Here is a 16704-nt window from a genome sequence, read left to right on the forward strand (position 1 = left end):
GACAATTAGTATCTCAATTGATACTCACAATAATCCTGGGTAGAAAATGCTATTGATATCTTCATATTAAATATAAGGAAACTGAAGCAAACAAGTTAAGTGACTTGTCCAGGGTCACCTAGCTAGTAAGTGTCCAAAGGTCAGATTTGAACTTAGGAAGATGAGACTTCCTGACTCCAGATCTGGTACTCTATCCACTGTCCCAGCTAGCTGCCTGATATTTTTCCATATCTACCTATAATTTTTCTTCAAGAAATTGCCTTTTAGGTATATAGACTATCTTTGGACCAGTACAACATGTATAAGAGGTCCCAATTAAGTTTTTATCTGTGCATTTATAAATGGAAGTGTGCTATTTATTCCTCCATTAATTGGTGATACTGGAGCTATTACATATAGCTGAATCTGGGATCAATCTTCAGCTTGCACCTAGCTATTTACTTCCTTTTTGATGTTTTGCCATTTACCTTGACTTCATTTTCTGTTCAATATTATCCATTTTACATATGACATAATGGTAACTTACAGTGGAAATATTTAATTAAATTCATAAGAGGACTTTATTTAATGTTTTGTGAAAATCTAGCTGTCATATGAATTACAGTATAGTATCTCAGGCTACTAATTTTATTTGTTTTGGCTGGGGGAACTACTTATTCTATCTTACCCCTTCTCTTTTTTCTCCTTCTAGCTTTTTTATTTGTGTATTTTTCTTGGAGGCATTTTACACATTTTTCTGTCTTTACACTAATTTTATTAGTAATTTAAACTTACATTATTGGGAAACATGATTTTCTTTCTAATTTTTAAAGGGGTAAAGAAGGAGAAAGTGATGGTGGACATTTTAGTCATGTGAAATAAGGGGGAAGGGAAAGAGAGGAAATTCTCAGCACATAGCCTCAATTTTTTCAGTGAAAAATGAGAGGTTTTCAATTGAAGCCATAGGAGTTTTGAACAGAGGTGAAAAGATTTAGAAAAAGCATGATGATGAATGGAGTAGTGAGTCAATTAGGGAAGTATTATTAAGATTATGTAACATAAATCTGTAGTAGACTAAGTGAGAAAGATTTTATTTTTTCTACATCTACCAATATAAGAGTAGGAGCAAAGGCAGTGGTTCTTGAGAGAAACCCAAGGTTTGGCAGGGCAAGACATTGGACAGGCTAAGGCAGCAAGAGCTTCAAGACAAGATTGTGTAGAGAATGAGTTTACCAAGGGTGAAGATGGGAAGAGAGGAGAGTATAGACAGGGCAAGTGGTAATGGTAATGGAGAGAACCCAGGAATCAAGAGATTAGAAGTCATGGTGACCATTTCCCTTCAGATAGTCTATATTACCACCAAAGAATCATACTGTGTCACAATGCCATTCTATCCTTCAACTCCATATAATTTTATGGGATGACTCCTTTGCCTGGGATCCTCACACTTTTCATCTCTACGTCTTATATTTCTTAAATCCTTTCAAGGCTAAGCTTAAATATCATCTTCATCAAGTGGCCTTTCTTGATTCCCTTGGTTATTAATGCTTCTTCTAAAATTTCTTTGTTTCCTTTCTTTACATGTCAGTGAACATACTATATCCTCTTCCCTATCCATCCCTACCAACCCCAAGAGAGTGTTAGGTCCTTGACAGAAGATTCTGTATCACTACTGTATTTGTATCCATGGACTCTGCACATAGTAGGATCTTAATAAAAATTTCTCGTTAATTGGTACATTGATTAATTTACTTTTGGGTTCATGTCAATCTAATAATTGCATTTGAGGGTGATTGATATAAATTATAAATCCATATGTCTGTACTAATATCAAATCTGTATTCATCTATCATGTTCACAAATAATCCTGAGGACAATTCATCGAATTACTTTCTGAAATCTAGATATATTGTGCTAGTTAGGCAATCTAGTAACCTGTTTGAAGGAGGAAATGAATTAGTAGGGCATGGCTTATTTCTAGTGAATCTGTGTTCTGGCTGCCAGTGATCACTGCTTCACTTTCTAAGTGCTCAAAAGTTATATGTTTAATAATGTATTCCAGCATCTTTCCAAGGAAGCATATCAAGCCCATTGGGCTATAATTCCCAGAATCTATCTTTCCTTCTTTGAAAATAGAGACAACACTAGCCTGTCCCAATTCTTCATGCACTGCTTCAACTTACCATGATGGTGATTTTTAAGGACTATCATCATCTATTCATCCATTAGACCTGCAAAGTTCTTTCAGTACCCTAGGGTATAATTTGTTTCAGCCAAAAGTACAGTGGTACTACCTTCTTCTGAATGCTATAGTTCAATCAATGCTGTGTGACATCCTGTCATCGGCAGCCATATATCACATTATTGGCTCATGTTAGGCTAGTAGTCAACTAAAATTCTTAAATGTTTTTGGGGTATTTATTTTAACATTGAGATGCTCTATAACTAACTCAGTATGGGTAAATACTCTTTTTTTTATTAATTCCTTCTCTTTGTCGACCCTCGGGTCCTTCTTGGTCATATTCACTTTGTTTTTTCAACACGATGATCATTCTCCTTGAGAAGGGATTAAAAAAGAATTCAGAACTCCAATTTCCCAACTATTGTTCCTTTATGTTATACAATACAATGCAAACATTAGCCCTAATGCTTCCTTCTTCTTACCTTGACTATTGATAACTCCACTGTTCTTTGTGTTATCTTTGCACTTTTGGAAGATTGAGATTATTGTGGACTTTGCCACTCTTCTTATAAACTCACATACTTCTGCTTTTTCTTCCCTTACCTACCTTTAACTGCTGTCAATAGACTTTGAAAGTCTGTGCTTATTCAAAAGCTTCTAATAGAACTATATTGGTCTATTTGGGTCTGTTATCTTTTTTATTTTCATAAATATCTTCCCTTTTAATATTTGATATTATTGCATACATGGGATTTTACCTACAATTTACTACCTCAATTTAGAAAAATAATCTTATTCCCTCAAACCTAGGAATTGTTGTTCAGTTGTTTTTCATTCATGTCTAACTTTTCATGATCCCTTTTTGGGATTTTCTTGACAAATATACTGAAGTAGTTTACCATTTCCTTCTCCAGCTAATTTTACAATTGGGAACACTGAGGCAAAGGGAGTCAAGTGACTTGCCAGGGGTTGCACAACTAATAAGTGTCTGAGGCCAGATTTAAAATCAGGACGATTCATCTTTCTAACTCCAAGCTGAATACTTTATACCCTATTTAGCTGCCCCAGACCCAGGGCAAAGAACAATATTTTTCATCATTCTTTGGCCTCTCATAAACTGTTAAGATGATGTGGTCGGTTTTTCTCATTCTCATTCTTGTTGATTCTATCCAACCTAATAGTGAGAGTAATAGTTCTTTCTTGCCCCCTTCTTCTGCATTCTGAAAAAAAATGGAGTTGTTATTAAGGCAGGTCAAAAGTTTATCAAATGTTTCATGTTTAGTGGAAGGAGATTTCCAGTAGTTATAACAGTAGTCAAAGCCTTCCTCGCTCATCCCATCCCTATTTTCTCTTAGAACCTGCTTCCATGACAATTCCATGATCGGTAACTAATATTTAATAAATTTTAACATAAACTCATCATTCATTCCCTTCATCTGACTAGGTGATCTGTATAGTGTTTTTTCTTTTAGTTTTGGTGACTTGTAATTTTTACTGGTATGTGGATACTCCTACTTAAAGAACTCCAACCATTTCCTCTCAGCAACTTTTCTGAACTTTATAGGATCATAAATTTAAAGATAGAATTGACCTGAGAATGAGTTGACTCCAACCTCATTTTTTGTGGATGAGAAATCTGAAGTCCAGAGAGATATAAGTGTTTTCCCAGAGTCACATATCCAATAAATATCTAAAATGAGATTTAAACCTTTGTCTTCCTCACTCCCAGTCCAGTGTCCTAACCACCTTGTAGAAACAGGGGCCCCTAAACTTTACATAAGGATTCCTATTGGCCAAATATTGACTTAGAAAACCACATGTTTATATTATCTATATTTCATTAAATTCTTATTTATTTTGTTTCCCAATTACATTTTTATCTGATTCAGGCCATACCCAGGAGTGTTGTGGACTGTCACTACATGTTTTATAGCTCTGGGCTACGTACTTCCCTGCCTTAATTAGATACATCTGTAGTATATTCCCAGAAAAATATCATGTGTTTCTATTTCATCTATCCTCTTTATCCATATATTTTCCAATATACAATTCCTTTCATGTTTTGTGTCAGTATTCATGAATTGTTCTGATCCTTTAATATAGGAAAAGTCTCAATAGAGGCATTCTCAATCCTTATCTACAAAGAAGAGAAGCATGCATAGCAAATAAGACAGGTGGTGGAGTGTTGGTCAATCTCACAAGGGTGTAGTAATATACATCCTGGCTCTCCTATATTTCTTCATTTTTAAATTGCCACCCTTTTTTTTTATTTTAAACTTCTAATGGCCCCTTTAAGATTCTAAGGCTTCTAACTATACATTATTATATATGTGGGACATTTCTACTGCTTCCTCATTTGAAGCTTATCCTGAGCTATCTAAATGAGGCTTTCAGTATTTCTTAATTATCCTCTTTTGCTTTTCTGCTTCAGACAACCAGTTCAATATTGGAGTCCCTTCAGTGACAGTGCTGTATTTCCTTCTCCTTTTCATTTATTAATGGACTTACTAGCTTTCTTTCACCATGATTTATGTGTAAAAGCCTTTCATTCCCCCTAACCTTTCTGGTTAATAGTAATGGATCTAGCTCTTGCTTGACCCTGCCTTTTTCCATTTTATCACCTCGTTTTTCTTTGTTTTGCATTTTGTTTTTTGTTTTGTTTTAATTATTTTCCCCCAGAAGCATGAGCATACCCCTGTGCAGTCTTATGTGAGGCTTCTTATTCCTTTAATCTTTTTTTTTGGGGGGGGGGGGTAATGGTGTTTCTTTCAGGAATTGGAATATAGTGTGTGAATGAGTGAGGGTGTGTGGGTGTGAACTGTGGGTCTTTATATGTTTTATGATATTTCATAGCCATCTTACTTAAATGATTCAAACCCTATGAATCTCTTCTTGCCTTACCTCCACTGCTTTTACAATTCCCCCAAATGAGCTATTCAGAAGTGTGCCCTCATGCCGCCCCATTTCATGAACCCATTCATCCTCATGATCTTGAATTCAAGTACTTCACATCATAATATAATCATTTAGAAAGACAAATGGTAGACAGTAATGGACTATTAGTATTGCAAAGTATATGGGACTTTGGTAAGATTTTAGAGGCTTTGGCATTTGGGCCTGATTGTTTAAACAAGTGTTCACTCACCTGAAACTCTTTCTGCATTTAATAGTCTAATGGTTACAGATTTTACTCCTTGTCCCCAAAGCATTCCTTCAATGATTAGAAAAACTCTTCAGGAAATGTGGGTTTAACAAAGTACATCTTGACAAGGTTGTAGGAGGTATAAAAGCTCCTTATATTTATAGTTGTTTTACTTTTAATTTCCATCTGACTGCCTGGCAAACTTTCCCTGAAAGAGATGTTGCTGGCGTGTTACAGTTAATAGAATCATAATGGGTTGAAATGTTTCATCTTGGTTACTTGGTGGCATTTAAAGAATTATAAGCTTTTAAAAATGTTCCCATTCTTAGCACACATATCACAAATTTGAAGCTAATCTATGGGCAAATTAATCACTTCACATTTTATGCAGCAGTAATCTAAAACAACCAAAGTTTAGATGAAAGGTTTTTGGGTTATATCATTGAATCTTAACCTTGGAAAAATAAAATGTGTGATTGAATTGTGTTTGGAAAGAGGGAGATTTTTAAAAGTGGGGAAAAAGAGAAATTGGTTTTTGTCAACAAGACTAAATAATTCCTGACACATTGAAGGCATATGAATCCTTAGAAATAAGTCCCCACATCTGTTTTTTTTTAACATTTATTGTATTGCCAAGTGTGTTTGTAGTGTGAAATCAGCATCTAATGGTGCCAGGTTTGTTAATGAATTTAGGTTGAGTAATATGGCCTTGATGTATAATTTAAGTGTTGAGATTGTAGAAAACCACTTTAAATATTAGTCATCTATGCAATCTGCACTGTGATGAATGTCAGGGTTAATTTGAAATAAATCCATAAGAAGTTGTCCTGCTGATATTCTAGCATTTGCCATAAAGAAACATGCATAAATAATAAAGATGCTGTTTCCATCAACATTCATCTCAGCACTGTTGATAATCTTGAAGTTGCACTTCTGGTGTAGTGTTGCACATTGATTGTCTTTTTACAGTAGAAGGTAATATATCAGTTAATACCTTGACCTCTCTGTCCATTTTGTGCCTATATAATGGGCCTCTGTTATGAAAAGGCCAAAAAGATAATTTTCTTAAATGGTGTTGTAAATATCATAACTTTTGACCTTTTCTTATGGCATACTTTAGTGTGATAAGTATTCTCTATTCCATAAAAGCTTCCATTTGTTGTAATTTAATATCACAAACACTGTCACCTTAATAGTGGATGTACAAAATGGGCTTTATGTAGAGGGTAATGTGCCCCTGTGAATGATGGAGTACAGAATTGATTAATGAAAATGGAAAAGTATAAAAGCCATTTAAAAAACAACAACAAGGCATTTGGTTTCAACTGAATTATAAAAATTCATTGGACTTATCTATAGGTACTGAAATTTTAGGGGCTTCTTTCTCCTTACTCTTTTATTTAATAATCTAATTAGCTCACATGGGTTCAATTATCATCACTGTATAGATGGTTCTCAAATTGATTTTTCCAGCCCTAACCTCTCTGTTGCCCCACAATCTAGCATCTACAACTGCATATTGAAAACTGTGACATATTATAACAATAAGTAACATTTATATAAAAATATAAAGTTTTCAAAGGGTTTTACAAATATCCTATCATTTTATTCTTACACCATATCTTAGAATTAGGTGCTATTAGTAGAAGAACTATTTTACAGATGAGGAAACTGAAGCAAATGACTGTTGAGTGACTTGACAAAGGTCACAGAGCAAGTAATTTTCTAATATAGGACTTAAACTCAAGTCTTCCTGCCTCAAAGTCTAATACTCTCTCTAATGCACTCTCTTTTCCACCCAGTACATCTGGATCAGATGTTCATTTGACAACTTAAACTCAACAAGTCCTAAATAGAACTTATTCTTTTTTCCTCCCAAACCATCTCCTCTTTTTAGCTTCCCCATTACTATCAAGGGTATCAACATCCTCCCAATCATCAACCTTAACTCCTTAATCTCTCCCACTCCTCTATATTAAATCAATTTCTAAGTCTCACTGTTTTGACCTTTAAAGCCTCTCATATATGATCCCTTTTCTCTGAGAGGAAGGATTTCTTTTGCATTTCTTTGTGTTCCAAGCACTTAGCATAGTGTATGGCACAAAGTAGGCACTTAATAAATGGTTATTTACTGACCAAATATTTTTGCTTTGTTGCACAGTAAATTAATACCTGTCAAAATTTCTGCTTATTATTTTTAATGGGTTATTAGGGGCAGCTGGGTAGCTCAGTGGATTGAGAGCCAGGCCTAGAGACAGGAGGTCCTAGGTTCAAATCTGGTCTCAGATGCTTCCCAGCTGTGTGACCCTGAGCAAGTCACTTAACCCCCATTGCCTAGCCCTTACCACTCTTCTGCCTTGGAACCAATATACAGCATTGGGTCCAAGAGAGAAGGTAGAGGTTAAAAAAATACAATGAAATGGGTTATTAGAGAGAGAAAAAGGAGAGGAGGAGAGGAGAGAAGGAGAGAAAGAAAGAAAGAAAGAAAGAAAGAAAGAAAGAAAGAAAGAAAGAAAGAAAGAAAGAAAGAAAGAAAGAAAGAAAGAAAGAAAGAAAGAAAGAAAGAAAGAAATAGAGAGAGAGAAAGAAAGAAAGAAAGAAATAGAGAGAGAGAAAGAAAGATAGAAAGAAATAGAGAGAGAGAAAGAAAGATAGAAAGAAAGAGAGAGAGAGAGGGAAAGAAAGATAGAAAGAAAGAAAGAGAGAGAGGGAAAGAAAGATAGAAAGAAAGAAAGAGAGAGAGAGAAAGAAAGATAGAAAGAAAGAAAGAGAGAGAGAGAAAGAAAGATAGAAAGAAAGAAAGAGAGAGAGAGAAAGAAAGATAGAAAGAAAGAAAGAGAGAGAGAGAAAGAAAGATAGAAAGAGAGAGAGAAAGAAAGATAGAAAGAGAGAAAGAAAGATAGAAAGAAAGAAAGAGAGAAAGAAAGAAAGAAAGAGAGAGAGAAAGAAAGATAGAAAGAAAGAAAGAGAGAAAGATAGAAAGAGAGAAAGAAAGATAGAAAGATAGAAAGAGAGAAAGAAAGATAGAAAGATAGAAAGAGAGAAAGAAAGATAGAAAGAAAGAAAGAGAGAGAAAGATAGAAAGAAAGAAAGAAAGAAAGAGAGAGAAAGAAAGAGAGAGAAAGAAAGAAAGAGAGAGAAAGAAAGAGAGAGAAAGAAAGAAAGAAAGAAAGAAAGAGAAAGAAAGAGAGAGAAAGAAAGAGAGAGAAAGAGAGAGAGAGAGAGAGAAAGAGAGAGAGAGAGAGAGAAAGAGAGAGAAAGAAAGAAAGAAAGAAAGAAAGAAAGAAAGAAAGAAAGAAAGAAAGAAAGAAAGAAAGAAAGAAAGAAAGAAAGAAAGAAAGAAAGAAAGAAAGAAAGAAAGAAAGGAAGGAAGGAAGGAAGGAAGGAAGGAAGGAAGGAAGGAAGGAAGGAAGGAAGGAAGGAAGGAAGGAAGGAAGGAAAGATCATAAGAATTTCATGCATTCTTGTCCTATGGAATTCTTGCCCATGTTTTCAAATAAATCTTTCCAAGATAATCTGCCAAACACTCTGGAAGTCTTCCTCCTATTCCTTTTCTGTCTTGATGACTATGATTCTTTATCTTTATATCTTCAGAACATAGAACAGTGCCTAGCATATACAAGGTATTTAATGAGCTCTTGTTTACTAGTTAATTGACTGGTGTTAGCAAAGTTACACCCAGACTGCCCATCTCTTGTTTGTCACTCTATTTGCAATTTTAATTCCTCTGAGGTTTGCACTGGTCTCTGATTTACAACCATATAGCATCATTGGGAAAACATTGTTGCATAAAGCAGAGGTATCAAACTCAAATTAAAACAGATCCCTGTCCCACATGTTGACCTAAGAAATCACAAATTAATGTTATCTATGTTGTACTTTAATTTGTGTGCTTAAACATTTCCCAAATAAATTTTAATCTAGTTTGGCAACACTTGGAGTTTTGTGGGATCTTGTGAAGAGTTTGGTATCTCTGGTAAAGAGATGGGCATTTAGAATACTGAAAACTTTGAGGTCATTGAAAGAACTGAACAATTTCCCAAAAAAATTCTGGGGAGATTTCCTCTTCCTTCTCAATTCCAAGCCCAGTTCATTATCCATATGCCACATCATTCCAAAATATATCTGTGGATGTACTATTTTGATGGTTTGCCTATATAGCGACATATCAATCTAAGAAATTGGTATTTGATATTCAATTTTATTTTTAAAACTTCTTTGTATTTCTATGAATTTCACTCAGGAGACTTTATAGTGATCTAGTTACCATCAGGATGATGTTGAGACATAGATCAAAGAATAATGGATCTGGATTCAGATGGCATGGATTCAAATCCACTTATTTGTATAATCTTGGGCAAATCTCAACTTCCTTAGGCCTTGATTTCCTTATCTTTATTTTTTAAAAAATCCTTACCTTCCACCTCAGAATCAATATGATGTATTTGTTCTATGGCAGAAGAGCAGTAAGGACTAAGTGACTTGCCCAGGTTAACACAGCTAGGAGATATCTGAGGTCTTATTTGAGCCCAGGAACTCCCATCTCCAGGCCTAGCTCTCTATCCAGTGAGCCATGTAGCTGCCCTGGTTTCCATATCTTTAAAATAAGATCATTTTGCTAGAATTAACTCTGTGGTCATTTCCAGTTTGAAGTCTATGTACCTATATTGTAGCTAGTGTTTTTTTTTGTTTTTGTTTTTGTTTTAAAAATTGGCCTTTTTTTATCAGGGATATCTTTTATAGGACCAGAAAACATGATAGAGAGTAATCATGGCCCCATGCCATCTGGTGTCACACACTAATGTGTCCCATAGTTCTCTGCTTCTCCTACTATGTCTGCTAAACTCAACGACTCTTTGACCCTAGGACACACTTCACTTGCCTGTCATTTTACCTTGAGCCATACTATTTCCTACTCTTAGGATGCCTCTCTACCATATTGAATTCTTCTCCAACCTTTAAAGCTACTGCCTCGGGGAATCCTTCCCTGATTCTAATGATTCCTTCCCCTTAGGATCTTGCACAGTACTTTGTACCTCTCTGGGCATCTTATTTGAGATAACAAGGAAGAAGGGCTTGATCCAGACCTAGAGTTGTAAAACTTCTTGGAAAGTTGCCTTTGGCCCTAAGGGGGAAGGTGATTAGCTCTGCAATCTCCCAGCTAGGATGAGTCAAAAGCAAGACTTGAAAATGGGTCATTCTGACTCGGGGGCTGACCCTCTCGCCCACACACCACATTCCTTCTCCTTATCCTATTTCTCTGTGTATGTGTCACATCCTCATCCTGGAACGTCAATGCCACAATGGCATGGGCAACTCTAGACTAGAAACTTTGCCTCTTCCCCCAATGCAGAGCACGTTTCTCGAGGCAGCAAGGATTTAAAAGGGACTTATTGAACTGAAATGTATTGTTTTCAGTGGTAAACCATTGGAAAAAAAATTGTCATCAAAAACCTTTGTCTGACCCACTATCATATAGCACTATTCACATTATTTTAAAGCTTAGTAATGGTGCTTTTTGAAGCCCTTAAGTTCGTTGTAGAAGACTGTTAAAAACACAGGAAAATTGTGAGTGTTCTACACCAACTTCTTTTTAAAGAATGATAGGAAGCTTATAAAGGGGATAGGGAGGATATCAAGGCCTTGACAATCTAATTCCACTGATTACAATGGAATTGAGCTGATGACTCCAAAACAAAGCACTACCATGAGCAAGAAAGAAAAAGATGACTGCTTTTCAGTGACTTCTCACAAAAAAGAAAACCCCACCAAAGTGAGATTTGTCACATTGTATAAAAAGGCCTTTGTGGAAGCAACTGCATTCATTTTCTCCCGATGGTGCTTATAGAGCCTGAAAAGCAAAGGTAAGCGTGACAGCTTAGACAATGGCTTTGGTAGCTTCTAGGTCTTAATACTCTCTGAAAAAAAAGGTTGGAAGACGAGCTAAAAAATCAAATCCTTAGTAATGAAACTTGCATTATGATATTTACCTTCAGAGATAGGTCTCAATAAATGCCCAGATCTGAATCCCTAAAGCATGACATTGTACTCACTGTGAATTCTTCTATTTCAACTACCAAACAGTAATCTGGAAGGAAAAAAAGAAAAGAAAAAAGAAAGATGGAACAAGCATGTGTCATCAGAGAGGGCTAGCAGATGGAGAGTTGGCACGTGCCATTAAGATCATAGATTTAGAACTGGAATGAAACTCAGGGATCATTTAGTCTAATAATTTTATAGATGAGGAAACTGAGGCCCAAGATGGTTAATTGATTTGCCCAGTTACAGATTAGTAGGTAACCTTCAGGGCTAAGAATTGAAACCAAATACTCTGATTTCAGAGTAGCCATATAATACCTGGAAAATAGAAGAAAGGTCCTCAGATTATGGGATGCACTGAAAAGACAAGTATGAATGGATTGTATTGCTACTATTAACAACATTTCTAAATCAGGCAGGTAGGTGTGTACAGTGGATAAAGTGCCAGGCCTGAAGTCAGAAAAAACTGGGTTCAAATCCAACCTCAGACACTTACTAGTCGTGACCCTGGACAAGACATTTCACTCTGTTTGCCTCAGTTTCCTTATCTGTAAAATGAGTTGGAGAAGGAAAATGCAAAGCATGCCAGTATCTTTGCTAAGAAAACCCCAAATGGGGTCACCAAGATTCAGATACATCTAATCTACTCAACAGCAAACTTGCCAAAACAAAATGTCTTTTTTGATTAAGACTGAATCTAAGTGTTTTATTAAACTATTATCACCTTTATTTGAATGTCCATGAGAAGACCTAGAATCATACATAGCACCCTAAATAGAGAAGTACATTTGGAATAATAGATATCTGTGGTGCTGGATGCTCAGAAAGCTACTAGATATTGCTTGTTAAATAAGACCTAGCTTACATAGAAGTTATCTATTATTTGCAGTGTCATAGCATGACTATTGAGACTTGTGGCTGCTCATCCATTACTTATTTATGTGTTACACTGGAATAAACCATTTTTTTAACCCTTACCTTCCATCTTGAAGTCAATACTGTGTATTGGCTCCAAGGCAGAAGAGTGGTAAGGGCTAGGCAATGGGGGTCAAGTGACTTGCCCAGGGTCACACAGCTGGGAAGTGTCTGAGGCCAGGTTTGAACCTAGGACCTCCCATCTCTAGGCCTGGCTCTCAATCCACTAAGCTACCCAGTTGCCCCCTAAACTGTTTTCTTGAAAAAAATTGGATGAGTTTATTATATCCAAATTGTGATTTGATCCACTGTGCAGGATGACCCTCTCATTTCTTGCATACTTACTGCAAAAAGCAAGGTTAATCTTTATATTTCTGTATCTTTAGGAAGTAACAGAAGTTTCCTTTTTTTAATAGTAAATGGTCATAGTTGATTTTTATTTCTAATATAGCCTTTAGTAATTTTGATAAACAGGCATAATCTGTTAGATTCCATACTATCTTACTAACATACAATACTTATATGACTATTTTACTTTTAAAATCCATAATTGCTTCAGTGTGGATTCTCTCTTCATGGATATTTATCATAATAGTTCCTCCTTTCCTTCTTTATGGCAGCCACCCTTTATGGTGGTGATTCTCTGCAAACATGGGCTAATCCTCCAATGACAGATGTCACCAAGTTGATAGGTAGACTTTTCCAGAGCCCCAATTCTACTGGTACAGCCATAGAAAATTGAGTCAGTTCCTTGGTATGACTCCTTGAATTAGAGTAGGACATTAGTTGATCTCTATTTTTTTTACAAAGAATACAGTTTCAAACACATTTTATTTAATCAGCAGCAAGGTGGTGCAGTGCCCCAAACACCTGGGTAGAGCTGAATTCAAATCCTGTCTCAAAAATCTTAGTTTTGTAACCCTGGAGAAGTTCACTAACCTCTCTATTACTCAGTGTCTTTGTCTGTGAAATGGGAATTCAGATAGTACTTCCCTTATAGGATTGTTGTGAGGATCAAATGAAAGATACAGGTAAAGCACTCTGCCAACTTTAAAAGCTCTAAATAAATGCCAGCTTTTATTACTATTATTGATCCCCATAAACAATGTCAGGAGGTTGACAAGGTAGGCAAAATCCTCATTTTATAGATGAGGAAAGAGATGTCATTTACAACCTCAAAAGATTTGTCCAAAGTTATATGACTAGTAGTAGAGTGAGGACTGAAGCCCAGTCCTATGGATCCCTGGAATAGGGCTTTTGGCATTATGCCCCCATTGCATCTTCACACTTCACTCAGTGGAATAGACAGTGTGACCTGACATTTTAAATATCTACTAGTAGATTTAATGAGTGTATTTTTAAATTGAATTACCATTTTATTTCACTTAAAGCATCTATGCCTTCTTTTCCTCTTTATCAAACTAATTAAAGTCAGTTCCCAGTTTAGTGACAAAATTGTGTAGACTTTATGCATGAGAACTAATTGGTCTTATTTTGTTGTTGTTGTTGTTTTCAGCTGGAACAACGTATATATTTAGCAAAGGTGGCGGACAAATCACATACAAATGGCCTCCTAATGACCGGCCGAGTACACGTGCAGACAGACTGGCCATAGGGTTTAGCACAGTTCAGAAGGAAGCTGTATTGGTACGAGTGGACAGTTCTTCAGGGCTTGGTGACTACTTGGAGCTACATATTGTAAGTACTCTCAAACCAAATGGGTTTTTATTTTGCTTAAAATATTTTCTTTTCCAATTCTCCTTACTCCTTTACAATGTGTGCTTTTCAGCCTGACCACTGCTTCTTATTTTTTATATGGTTTTAGTATAATAATATTTAGTTAGTTTTCTATATGGCTTCAGTATAACAATATTTAATAATAATTGGAATTCCAAAGTCTATGGAAATCAAATATTTTGGAGCTAACCTTAAAAAATGAAATAAAATATAATTTACCTACTAGTTTGGCAAGAATGAGGACGGTAGCCTACAAACTGAAGCCAATGTGCGTTCTCTTATTATATCACTGAGCTCTTTTTACCAAGAAAGAGAAGAGGAACCTAGAGTAATATATGGGGGGGAAAAATGAAGGCAAATAAGTGAAGCCTTACTGAAGAGTTAGTAATATATGAATGAAAGTAAAGGAAAACAGAATTTAGAAGACTTAAGGGAATAGTTCTATATTTATTACCATGGAAAAACTTTCCACCATCATACCCCTTATATAGGATATGAAACCTATCACTACTCTTCCAACACTGAAATGAAACCATATCAATGCCTTCATTTATTGGACTTCAATTCTCCAAGGAAGTTTTACTTATCTCATTTTTCCATCAGACTTTTGAAATTTCCATTAAGATCTCTAGAGGTTTAGAGATATCTTGAAAATTGATTTTTTTGTTAATTATAAAAAATAGAATACTATCATTACTGTATGGTCATAAATTTCCTTTTGAAAATGCACTTGTCACAATAGGAAGTCATAAAAAGTAATCTCAATTGTCTTATAGCAAATAAGTAACAAGTGAACGCCTCTGGATATTTATGGCATCACAAATAAATGATCAATTAATATAAACTTAACTAGTAAAGTAAGAAATCTTACTATTTAGGGTATTCTCAAATTTCTGTATATATTTGGTCCATGATGACGTATGAAACCTTGTTATCTTAATAATACACAAACATACACATACACACAGATATTCAAAAGGTTTTTTTTCCTCTTAAAAGAAATTACTTATTGATTTATAACCAATTACACTTTTACTCTGAGAAAAGGTTCTGCACTGATTACTTTCAAATCCTGCGAGGTTATGTTATCAAAATGGTCCAAACCACTGTTGTTTGTTTTGTGGGCCAAAGCTTTTATCCTATAAGAAAGATATTTTCTTCTTATCATGCTCAAACATGGAATTAGGATCTTCTCATTTTTCTAAGGATCCTTATCAGGTCCTTCTCATTTCTTATGACATTGGAAAGAAGCTCAAGTTTATATCTGATCAAGATTTGAAAGAAAAAAAAAATTCAAGTTCTAGGAACAAGTGTCCATTGTGCTGTTTTCCAGAGAGCAAGGATCTCCCAACCCCTGTTTTTTGAAAGTAAAATGACTATTAAATCAGTGGTTTATTTTCTGTTGCTAAAACAGACCTTTTACTTAACACTGGCAATATTTCTGTAAACTGATTAGAGTTAGGGACATAGATGAAGAGTAGGAGACTTCCAAAAGGACAATGGAAATCCTGGAAGGCTTGAGGTACCAGAGGAAATGTAGAGGGATTTTAGCAAATATAAATATATAATACTAAGAATGGACCTGGGAAAATGCTTTGAAATTTCTAAGAAAATACTGAAATAACCTCTTTTTTGCCAGACCTGTATTTTTATTTCTTTGTGAACCTGTTGAGAAAACTAGAAAATTATAAACTAGTAATTAAAAGAAAAACAAAAATGTTGAACTATTGTCATTATTGTTTGACTTTGGCTTAAAATATATGTAAGTTGTGCCACTGACTGATATAGAACCTATGCATTTTATTTTTTAATAAATATTACATTACACATTACTGATGTGTCAGAAGTATTCAAAAGTTGTTCAAACTTTTATCAGTAAAGTGTGAACTAAGTACTGAGCTGATTTAAGCAATCACATTTCCATCCAAAATTGATATAATGAACCAACAACCTGGAAGATGATTATGTTCATTAAATATAATGAACTGCTGCCCAGTCTAGCTGAAATGGTCCAATGTCATTTCAATCAGATAAAATTTGTGATCCACTTGGCATATATTTTCATCTGCAATTTAAATATTTGACATGATTTTGTACCCCATTTGTTTATTCAGTATGATCTCAGTGAGTTTTATAGAATAACAAAAATCATGTTTTGACTTTTAATTATCTGTAATATTTTTTTATGTGTCACTATTTGAAATAAGATTTCTTTTGAATCAGATAGCAGCTTTTTGAAAGTTGGCCTTGTTATATTTTTTGGAATGGTATTAATGAGGTGTCTGCCATTCACAGTAGCTGTTTGATATTAATAGTAAAGGAACTGTATGATATTAGGAGATCAAGAAGTAAGGAAAAGAATAAGATGACAGTGGTGAAGATGGTGAGGAATAGTCAGTCAGTCATGGGAAGTAAAGCAAGGAAGAGCCAGAGATAAACCTACAAGTGAAAGCCAAGACTTCAAGAAATAAAAGTACATCACCAATCCCTTCCTTATCCAGTGTGCCTATATGACAGTCAACTAACTGCTGTTTCCCTTTTATAAATTTAATATATAGATTTCTTTTTTCATAATAGATGAATTCCTAAAAAATTGCATGAATATTTTTATTTTTTGTGAGTAAACTGAATATTTATGGGAAATTCCCGAGATCATAAATTATAAAACTAGAAGGGACAGAGTAGGAAAAACATAGGACTTTGAAGTCAG

At 35.0% G+C, this 16704-nt stretch overlaps 1 protein-coding gene across 48 annotated transcripts in view; it reads left to right on the forward strand.

Moving 5' to 3' along the window:
• Positions 1-16704, forward strand: part of NRXN1 (neurexin 1) — a 1454617-nt gene that overhangs the window by 1015524 nt on the left and 422389 nt on the right. For all 48 annotated transcript variants that reach the window (XM_003339683.3, XM_056823682.1, XM_056823689.1 and 45 more), the window contains one exon: positions 13774-13955. In XM_003339683.3, coding sequence (XP_003339731.1) covers positions 13774-13955 — 182 coding nt within the window. The remainder of the gene's footprint in view (positions 1-13773; positions 13956-16704) is intronic.

This window comes from Monodelphis domestica, chromosome 1, assembly GCF_027887165.1.
Source record: "Monodelphis domestica isolate mMonDom1 chromosome 1, mMonDom1.pri, whole genome shotgun sequence".
NCBI classification, from domain to species: domain Eukaryota; kingdom Metazoa; phylum Chordata; class Mammalia; order Didelphimorphia; family Didelphidae; genus Monodelphis; species Monodelphis domestica.